The sequence below is a fragment of the Camelus ferus genome, chromosome 5 (genome assembly GCF_009834535.1).
Source record: "Camelus ferus isolate YT-003-E chromosome 5, BCGSAC_Cfer_1.0, whole genome shotgun sequence".
Taxonomy (NCBI): Eukaryota; Metazoa; Chordata; class Mammalia; order Artiodactyla; family Camelidae; genus Camelus; species Camelus ferus.
Genome location: NC_045700.1, coordinates 97095693 through 97105796, shown reverse-complemented (window position 1 = coordinate 97105796; position 10104 = coordinate 97095693). Strand labels below are relative to the sequence as shown.

General features: G+C 55.3%; 1 protein-coding gene across 1 annotated transcript; it reads right to left on the bottom strand.

Annotated features, from left to right (window-relative positions):
- Positions 1-3728: 3728 nt before the first annotated feature.
- LOC116663892 (inverted formin-2-like) lies at positions 3729-5546 on the bottom strand. Its single transcript, XM_032480840.1, has 2 exons — positions 5471-5546; positions 3729-4238 (listed from the first exon to the last, which is right to left on the bottom strand). Exons 1-2 carry the CDS (start codon positions 5536-5538, stop codon positions 3794-3796), a joined length of 513 nt encoding a protein of 170 aa, XP_032336731.1. The 5' UTR covers positions 5539-5546; the 3' UTR covers positions 3729-3793.
- Positions 5547-10104: the final 4558 nt, after the last annotated feature.

The window sequence follows — 10104 nt, the reverse complement described above, 5'->3', positions numbered from 1 at the left end:
GCCCGTCCTGTCCAGGGTGGCGCTGTCCTGCTGCCGACCCTACCTCAGGTCTTCCCCCCGAAGGGCATCTTTCAAACTTCAGGGCAGGACAATGGAGCCCAAGAGGGGCAAAGGCATTGCTGGGGGAGGAGTGGTCAGAACTAGGGGCTGCGAAGGGCCCTGGGCTTGAGGGGCGTGGAGGGGCCAGAGCCACAGGCCTGTGAGGAAACCCTGGGCCCTGGCTTGCTTACACACTGAGGCAGCTAAGGGGCTGGTGGACAACAGAGACCCCCGGCGCCGCGGCCAGACAGAAAGGAGGGAGACTGGTGCGCACCCTGGCTTTCCAGCTGAGGCTCCCGGGCCACGCCCCAGGAGCACGGTCTGCGCCGTAAGAGTAAGAAACATGCCTTAGGAAGGAGCGCGGAACTGAAGCGGGCCTGTCCCAGCACAAAGAACCGAGCTCAAGCAGGCCCAGGCGACCTGCCGGTCACCTGGCTGCCTTTCAGAACAAAACAACACTGTATGGGAAGTTCACAGAACGAGCAGAGGCAGACCCAGAGATGAACCATACAGCCAACAGAAGATGGCTATAAATAATGTCAGTTATTAAGTCAAAAGAGGAAAAGGAGTAAAGAATGGAACAAATGGTCTGAGTAACAATTGGAACATTTCAAGAGAGAATTAGAATTTATGAAAAGGAATCAAATGAACATTCTGAAACAGCAGAACACAGCGTATGACATTAAGAACTCGTTGGACAGGTTTCATAATAGACTGGACTCAACAGAAGACAGGGCTGCCAAACTTAAGGCTAGACCAGTAGGAAAGTGAAGCTCAGAGGAAAAAGAATGGAAAGAGCAGAGCAGGGTGCAAGGCGGTCACGGTCAGGGTCAGAGGGCCAACAGACTGACCTGAGAGCCAGGAGGGAGAAGGAAGGAAGCGACCTGTGAACATGAATGTTTCCAAATGATGGAAGAAAGCAATCCAAAGAATCAAAATGCTCAATGACCCCCAAACAGGATTTAAAAACTGACACTTAGGAAAACCATGGTATAGCGTAGCTTTGCTGTGTTAAAGACAAGGCGAGATCTTAAAAACAGCAGGATAAGCAGCACTAGTTACAGCAGCCAAGACATGGAAGCACCTAAGTGCCCGTCGACAGATGACTGCATAAAGAAGATGTGGTGTATTTATACAATGGAGTACTACTCGGCCGTAAAAAGAATGAAATAACGCCATTTGCAGCAAGATGGTTGGACCTAGGGATTGTCATTCTAAGTGAAGTAAGTCAGACAGAGAAAGATAAGAAGCATATGGTATCACTTACACGTGAAATCTTAAAAAAAGATACAAATTTTATTTACAAACCAGAAATAGTCTAAAGGACATAGAGAACAAACTATCGTTACCAGTGGGGAAGAGGGGAGGGAAAAATGAGGAGTTTGGGATTAACAGAGACACACTACTGTATATAAAATGATAAACAAGAAGGACCTCCTGTCCAGCACAGGGAACTAAATTCAGTATTTTTCAATAACCTATAATGGGAAAGAATGCGAAAGAAAAAGTGTGTATATGTATGTATCTGCACAACTGAATCACTTTGCTGTACACCTGAAACTATCATTGTAAATCAACTACACGTCAATAAAAAATAAAATGGGAAAAAACAGCAGGAGAAAAAAAAACCACATTATTTTTCAGGGGAACAATAATAATATAGGCACAGGCTTTCCCAACTGAAACAGTGGCGGCCAAGACAGTGGACTGACGTCTTTAAAGTGTTGGGGGAAATACTGCAAACTAGAATTCTTTATCCAGTGGAAATGCTCTTCAGAAATGAAGGCTAAATGAAGACATTCTCAAACCATCAAAATCTGAGGGATTTTGTCCCAGCACATCTGCTCTACCGGAAACACTAAAGGAAATTCTTCATGAAAGACATAATCGCAGGTGGAAGTGCAGGTGTGCAAGGATGGATGCACAGACCACGAAGGATGAATACACAGTGAGTGGAAAGGACAACCACCTCTGCTTACAGATGACATGAAATACAGAGAGAAATATACATAGAAAAGCTGCTAGAACGAACAACAGGTTTGGCAAGCTAGCAGGACACAGAATTAACATAAAAACCTGTTGCATTTCTATACACCAGCAATGAGCGAGATGCAAATAAAATGAAAACCACTCCCATTTACAACAGCACCAAAAAAAAAAAAAAAAAAATCCGAGCAAATTTAACAAAAAAAGTGCCAGATTTATATACTGAAAAGTACCAAATATTGCTGAAATAAGCTGAGGAAGTGCTAGACAGACGTAGAGAAGTCCACGTGCGAGGCGCAGAAGCCGACACTGTTATGACAGCAGGGCCCCCAGGATGACGGGGAGTCAACACAGTCCCTGTCGAAACCCTAGCGGGCCTTCCTGGGGCAGAAATGGACAAGTTTAACGTTCACATGGAAAAGCAGGAGACCTCAAGCAGCCAAAACAACGCTGAAAAAGAAGAACCACGTTTTAGGACCCACACTGTTTGATTTCAATACTTACTGTGAAGCTAGAATAATCAAGATGGAGTGGTCCCGGCATAAAGGTAGACTTACAGGTCAATGGAATATGCCTGAGATTTTGAAAATAACCCCATATGTTTATGAGTATTTTTTAACAAAGATGCCAGCACAAATCGATGGGAAAAGAACCGTGATTTCAACAAATGATGCTGGGAATAGTGGACGTCCACACGCAAAAGGACGCATTTGGACCACTACCTCACGTCACATACAGAAACCAACTCTAAGTGGAGTTAAGATATTAAGATAAACATCACAGACCTAAATATAAGAACCGAAACGGTCAAGCTTTTTAGGGGAAAGCGTAGTTGTGAATCTCAATGACCTGGTTTAGGCAACAATGTCTTAGATGTGACACCAAGACCACAGCAGTAAACGAGAAGATTGCTAAAAAGGACTTCAAAAGTTAGAGCCCCATCTAGACCTACCTGCTTCAAAGGATGCCATCAAGAAAGTGAAAAGGCACAGACTGGAGGAAAAAATGTATCTGCCAATCGTGTATCTGGTAAGGGGCACGTGTCCAGAACATACAAAGGCCTTTCCCAACTCAACGACAAAAAGACAGGTAACCCAACCTCTAAACGGGCGAAGACTTTGCATAGGCATTTCTCTAAAGAAGAGACAAATTGCCATAAGCCCATGAAAACACCCTCAGTATCGCCAGTCGTTAGGGGAGCGCAAATCAAAACCACAACGCGACGCCACCCCACACCCACCAGGAAGGCTGTACTGAAGACAGACAACGAGGACGTTGGACGGGATGTGGAGAAACTGGAGCCCACGCATGTGGCTGGCGGTTTGTAAAATGGCGCAGTCTCTTGGAAACACAGTTTGGTGATTCCTCAAAATATGAAATATTGAGTTACCATTTGACCTGGAAATTCCAGCCAACAGTTCATGCCCAAGAGAAATGAACACATTAACACGAAATCTCGTACGTGAGTTCATCGCTGCATTAATCGCAATAGTCAAAAAAAGGAAACAACCCAAATGCCCAACATCAATCTTTCGGGGATAAACCCAGAAGTGGAATTGCTGGATCACGCGTGGCAGTTCTGGGCTTAATTTGGGGGGAGCCACCGTGCTGTCCTCCGCGGCAGCTGCACCAACCCGCGTTCCCGCCAGTGGTGCACGAGGGGCCCGATTTTTCTGCATCTTCACCAGCACCTCCTTTCTGGTTTGTTTTTGTTGCTGTTGTGGTTGTTTAAAGAACAACCATCCTGGTGGGTTCGAGCTTGGGGTGTTTACTTCTCACACGGGTCTTCCTGGTGCTGCGTGGGGAGTGGCATTGGCCGGGGGGAGCACAGGTGGGCGCGGCTGCAGGCCCCTGGGGAGATGTCGGTGGCTTGGGGCAGACGGGGCAGTGGGCTGGGGAGTGAGGAGGTGGGCCGCTCCGTCTGTGGGGAACCCCTTCCTGTGTCTCGCAGGCGTGTCTTGCCCACCCCATCCTCCAGCACAGCAGCTGGTGCTGGCGCTGGCTCAGGAGGTGCCATTGGGTGAGGAAGGGGAGGCCTGGTCACTGAGGACGGTGACCTGGGCCACTGTCCTCCTGCCACCCGTGGGCGCCCCACCTGTGTCCCCACCCCCAGCACCAACGTGGGCACAGCTGGCAGATACTGGGCGGGGCTCACCAATCCAGGGCTTGGCAGGGCTTCCCACCTTGTGGGCGGCCACCTGGTGTCCACCTGGCTGGAAGGAAGGGACAAGGAGTGGTGGCGTCTGGCCACATGGGCAGACACACTTAGGGGCGGGGCCAGCCTGGGCCCTCTCCAGCCGCTCCAGGGGCTGCCACGGCCGCCGAGCACCCCGCCTGGGCTGTGGGCTTGGCCAGGTCTGTAGGCAGCCTGGGCAGGACCCAGGGGTGCCCACTGTGCAGCCTCCAGAATCTGGAGAAGAGCTGGACAGCCCCTCAGTGCCTGCGGACAGGCCAGAGGTGGTCACGGCCCTGGAAGTGGAACCCTTCGGTTTCTAGATGTTCCAGGTGAGTGAGGCCTGTTTCTCTGAGGCTCATCGCATCTGTGTTGTGGGGGGCAGGGAGGGGGGCACCTTCCACTCTCAGGCCATGGGGGGTGGGCAGCACCCTGGAGGCAGAGGAGGGCCCAGGAAGACCAGGCAAGAGGACACTCCGCAGCAGGGCCTCCGGGGTCTGGGGCCCAGCATCTCCCCCAGCAGCCTCCCCTGGGATGTCTGTGGACCCCAGGGATCGGGGGGAGCCCCTAGAGATGGACTTGGGGAAAGAAGGCCCACAGCAGGTGGGGACTTTTCTGCAGGCCCCAGGAGGTGTGTCCTCCTCTGGGTTTGACCCCGGGGACAAGGCTGACTGGGGGAGAGCCTGAGGCACGGACAGAGGCCTTCAGGATCCTTGGGGCCACACAGTGGCTGACCTGGGCCCTGGGGATCGGCTGGAGCCTGAGACAAGGTTGGGCCTGGTGCCCTCACCCCAGCGCTTTTAAAAAGGCACCTGGGCCCCAGGGTGACCCGAACCCCCATCCCATCACTAACCTGGACCCTGACTCTTACGTTGACCTAAACCGACCCCATCATAACCTCACCCTTCCATAGCGCTGACCATCACTCTCACTAGCTCGTCTACAATTAACCCACACCCGCACCCTGACCCTGACCCCGACCCCGACCCTAATGCGCTCATCTGCCCCGGGATCGGGCCCTCCCCATCACCTGTGTGCTGACGACCTGGCAGACAGCAGAGAAGCAGGCGCAGCCAGTGCCCGCTCTCCACCCAGGCCTGACACCAGTCCTCTCTGCTGCGCTCGCTCTTCTGTTTTTAGGCACAAACCCCAGAGGGTACAGCCCATGTCCCTGCTCCTCCCTGGGCCCGCCTGCTGCCTCCGGGCCCTTTCAACCCTCAGAACAGGTAGTCGTGTTGTAAGAATTACTGTTTCAACACACGTTGCACTGACCCATTGCTCTGCGGCCCCTTGTGTCTCCTCTTGCTGGTAGCTCGCCGGCCTCCCCGGAGCGGCCTCATCTGGCCGGTTCCGAGGATCTCTGCTCATCCCGCAGGGTAGTGGCCCGACAGTGAGGGTGAAGGACACCACCTCTCCCATCGCTGGGGCAGCTGAGGGTTTGGAGGTTGCTGAGGAGCAGGAGGGAAGACCCGGTGGGTGTTGCAGGGGCCGCTGTCCCCAGGTCCCTGTGTCCCCTTCATACAACTACAGCAGACTGAGCCTGGGCTGGGCGGCAGGGCGGGGGGCCGGGCAGCGGGTAGCTGCCTCTGCGGTGCTGGCTATGCTCCCGTAGGACTCCCCCTTCTCTGGCCCGGGGACCACGCTGGTCAGGACAGCACCGCCCTCTTCTGGGACCTGTCTGCGCAGCATCCTGCTCCTGTGCCCCTGCAGGGCCCCTAGCGAGCCCACTTCAGAGCGGACAGGGCTTGGAGTAGGCCCAGGTCTGACCTAGGAGCACTGGAACCCTCCAGGTCCGGCCCTGGCTCCAGACCAGGTAAAGGAAGGAGCACTTGGGAGGCCAGCCCAGCGCCACCCAGGGAGTGCCCACCTGCCCCTCGGCCCTGCATGGGGTGGCAGGGCCTGCAGAGGCCCAGAGGGTGGGCCCAGAATGCAGACCCCTCTCCCTTCTGCTGGCTTGCAGGGGCACCGACAACCCTTTAACAGGTAGAGATGGGGCCTGGGCTCCTCCTGGGGGTCCTGGGTCTGGGGGGAGGATGGCCGGCCGTGCGGGCCCAGTGTCCTTCCCACCGGCAGGGAGTCTGGGAGCAGGTGGGAGAGGCGCCTGGCATGGCTGGTGAGGGCTCTCCAGCGCCTGGAACAGGATTCGTCTTTGTTGGAGAAGGGGGTGTGGGCTCTGCAGAGACAGCCCGCGCTCCTAGAGCCTTCACACAGTCCACAGACGCCACCCCCCACCCCTGGGAGGGACACGGTTCGTGTCTCTCCCCTTATGTGCCCAGGGGTCTCGGCCCAGCAGCTGTCGGAGCTGCAGCTGCGGAAGGTTAGGGAGACATGGGGTTTGGCAGGGATGGCCAAGGTGTGGGCTGGGGTCACCCTCACCCGGGGGTGTGCTGGGTCTGGGGACATCAGGGACCCGGGGTGAGAGCCAGCTCTGCTGCTTCCTGGGTGTGACTTCAACCTTATCAGCTACCTGTGAAGGGGGCGCAGCCCTGCCCACTGTGGGGAGGAGGGGGTCCCAGCCCTCCTTGTCCCCCTTGGCCACTCGCCACGCCCAGCCCACTCCCCTGGTGCCCTCTGCTGCCTGTTGGGTTCCGGAGTCAGACCCTCGTCCTGGCTGGAGCCCCCGACCCCCATACCCTTCCCGGGGAGCCCTGTCAGTGGGACACGTGTGGCCTGGGGGCGCCTGCACTGAGGACTCTGGGGCCGAACCCTCCGCACACAGACCCCGGGCTGTGCTCTGTGTGAGGACTAACATAGACCAGGGGCGGGGCAGGAGGCACCCCACAGGGCCTGTGTGGAGGAAGGCTTGGCCCCACTGTGCGGGACCGTCCCTGGAAGAGGTCGGGTCTCGGGGTGCCAGGCGGCCTGCCCAGGAGAGGCAGTGACAGCGGCTGCTGGAGGCCACTGCCGAGCCCAGCTGGAGCCCTCGGAGGGAGCAGGCACAGAGAGTGCTTCAAAAGCTACTCAGCCCTGGGTTTAACTTTCACTCTACTGCATACAACGTCTTAGGTTTGACGTCTTCTCAAGGTGCATTACTTTCATGGTTGAAAAAATTAAGCGAGCCACGAGCCGCACAGGTGTGCTGGGACACAGGTGCCAGCCGCTCACCGCCCACTGCCATCCTGTCTGCTTGCCTCTTGGAGTCCCCAGCTTCTGTCTGGTGGGTGCAGCGTGTCTGCACGGCTGTCCCCTGCCCTTCCCCTCCTAGGGGGCCCCTCTCTGTGGCTTGCCTGCAGCTCAGCCCAGTGGCAACTCCTCTGCCAGGAGGGGCCCCCCATTCCCCCCAGGGTCCTGTCCTCCTCTGTGTCCCTGCCTGGAGCCCTCCCCACCCCCCAGCCTTCCTGCCAAGGGCCCCAAGCCCACAGCTCGGGGTTTTCAGGCCTCCTCTCTGCTGCCCCTTCTCAGGTGCCCCTCGCCCCCAGCCCCGAGTACTGGACCCTCTCTGGGGCCACCCCACTGCTGAGACTCCAAAATGCCCGCTTTCCCCCTTAGCATGGAGCCCGTTCCGACCGCGTGCTTGTCCTGTTAGTGTTTAATCTATACCCCACCGTGCCCGAGGTCTGCAGGGCAGGGCTTCTGGGTCTGTGTGTAGCCAAGTGCCCGACAGAGGGATGAGCACAGACCGGGCGCAGGTGCAGGGTGAGTGAAGGGGCGGACTCCCCCACGTTGCCGACCTGCCCCCCACGCCCGCCTCCTGAGCTGACCGACGGTCTCCCCATCCTGGTCGCCGCATGTCCGAGCACACAGGACGGCCCCACACAGGCCAGGAGGCCTCTGGCTTCTCTGAGTGCTGGATTCTCCTCTCCTGCGATTTGCAGGCGTCCCTTCTTCACATGCAGGCGTTAGGCCTCTTGTCGGTCGTAAACCTGAAATAGCGCCTAACCCGCCACCTGTGGTCTGTTCGTGGTTTTCTTTGTTCTGCCCGGAGTTTCACTTTATGTCAACTAACCCATCAAAATCTTGTCTGAAGGCTGTGTTTTGGGGTTTAAGAAGCTCTTTTGCACTCTCAGTTCACAGATGTTTTCCCCCCTTTTTTCCTACAAGTCTTCGATTTTACTGCCACACGGAGACTCTGTCGTCAGGTCGGCCTGTACGACGTGAGGCAGGGTCAGTGTCCCTCTTCCAGCCTGTGTGGCGGCGCCCAGCCCGGCTGGGGACAGGCCGCTGCTCCCCGGCCCTGTGGCCGCCCCGGCTCTCTCCACGCTGCTTCCGCTGGGGGTCTGTAGCTTTGGGAGCCTGGCAGGAGATTGCTTCTCCACTCGTTTTCAAAGTTGACTGAACTTTTACGTTTCACAGTTCAATGTGGATCTTTTTTCTTCAGAGTTTAATGAGCTTCTCGGAAAATGGCATTTTGATTAGGATTTTGTGCGCATTTTCCCACCCCTTGCATTTTTTGGTGTAATTTAAGACCTGTCTATTCTCAAGAGCACATGCTGGATTGTGACCTGTGACGCCCACTTGTGTCTCCTCAATCCTTTCTCTCTAGTGCCCCCTCTTTGCTTGAGGCTTTTGGGTTTTTTCCCTGCTTGTGAATTGGATGTTTCATAACTTATTTGTTGCTAGCAGTTGCTTTTCTTGGAGTTGGGGGAAATTAGGTTTATTTGTTTATTTTAGTGGCGGTGCTGAGGACTGAACCCAAGGCGTCTTGCATGGCTTGTCCACTGAGCTATACCCTCCCCCCGTCAGTGGTTGCTTTAAACTTGTATTTTCCTACAAACTCTATATGCTATTACTTCTTTCTTTTATACCACAGTTAAAACTTGCACAATCTTGGGGGTGGAGGTAGAGCTCAGTGGCAGAGCGCATGCTTAGCACGCATGAGGTCCTGGGTTCAACCCCCAGTGCGTCCACTGAAAAAATAAAGCAAACTTGCACAGTCCTTCCCGCTACTTGCCACTGTCTTACCTCTGGGTTCACAAAAACAGTAACCTGGTGGCTCAGACCCGTTTTGTGGGGGCACATTCTGTATCGTCAGGGACTCTGTCCCACATTTGCAAAGAGCTCGACAGTCAAGTACATTCTTTTAAACCGAAGTTCTGCTGGCTTTTGTGCTGCTACTGAAACACCCTCCCTTCCCAGTTCTTATCCAGATTCATCTCTTGTTTGGGTGGACTCCTCCAAATAATTTTTTCAGCACAGGCACTCAAATCCTGAATCCTTGTGCACCTGAAAATGTCCTCCTCTTGTCCTCAGACAGCATGTGGCCGAGGGTGGAATTCTAGGCTCCTGATCTAAAGGCTCTTTCCAGGCCACCCCAACCTGACCCTCTTCCCTTTCACAGGCAGATGCTCATAATTCATGTCGCAAAATTAATTCTGTCGAAGATCCGAGTCGGAAGTTGGCCGTGACCTAACCAGCCCTCAGGCCGGCCGTTGCGTCCGCAGCTTCCCTGGCAGATGGGCGCCCCGGCCGCGGGGCAGCTGCCCAGGGCCTGCCACAGGGTCCAGTGCAGCACTGACCAGCAGGACTGTCTGTGGAAATGGACGTGGGCTGCCCCTGGCGAGGTGTGGCTACCACTGTGGCAAGTGCAGCTGAGAAACTGAATTTTTAATTTCACTGTAAAGACTTTACTTTGAACTGATGCAGCCACAGGCAGCCTGGGGGGATCCTGGGCTGGACTCGAGTGTCTTGGAAGCAGGAGGGACCTTGGGGTCCTGGGATTCGGTCCTCATTCTGCAGAAGAGAAAATCTGAGACCCTAGGAGATGACAAGGTCCTGGTCACGTTCAGGGTGGCTGTCCGTGTGAGTGTATAAAGAACAAGCCACTACGACGATGGGGTAAGACGGAAAGGCGACATTAAAGTGGTCCAGAGGGCGGCTCTGGAGAAGCCCTTGAAGGGAGACGCAGGTGGGTCGTGCACAGTGCAGGCGAGTGTGGGAGGCGTCTCCTCTACTGCACGGGGACACCG

What these genes read in the sequence shown, in the direction of transcription:
- LOC116663892 (XM_032480840.1), bottom strand. Translation starts at nt 5,538, where the DNA reads ATGAGGCCGCTCCGGGGAGGCCGGCGAGCTACCAGCAAGAGGAGACAC. An exon ending in AAGGGGCCGCAGAGCAATGG is followed by an intron (nt 4,239 to 5,470) that starts GTCAGTGCAACG and finishes CCTTCCTTCCAG; the next exon opens with CCAGGTGGACACCAGGTGGC.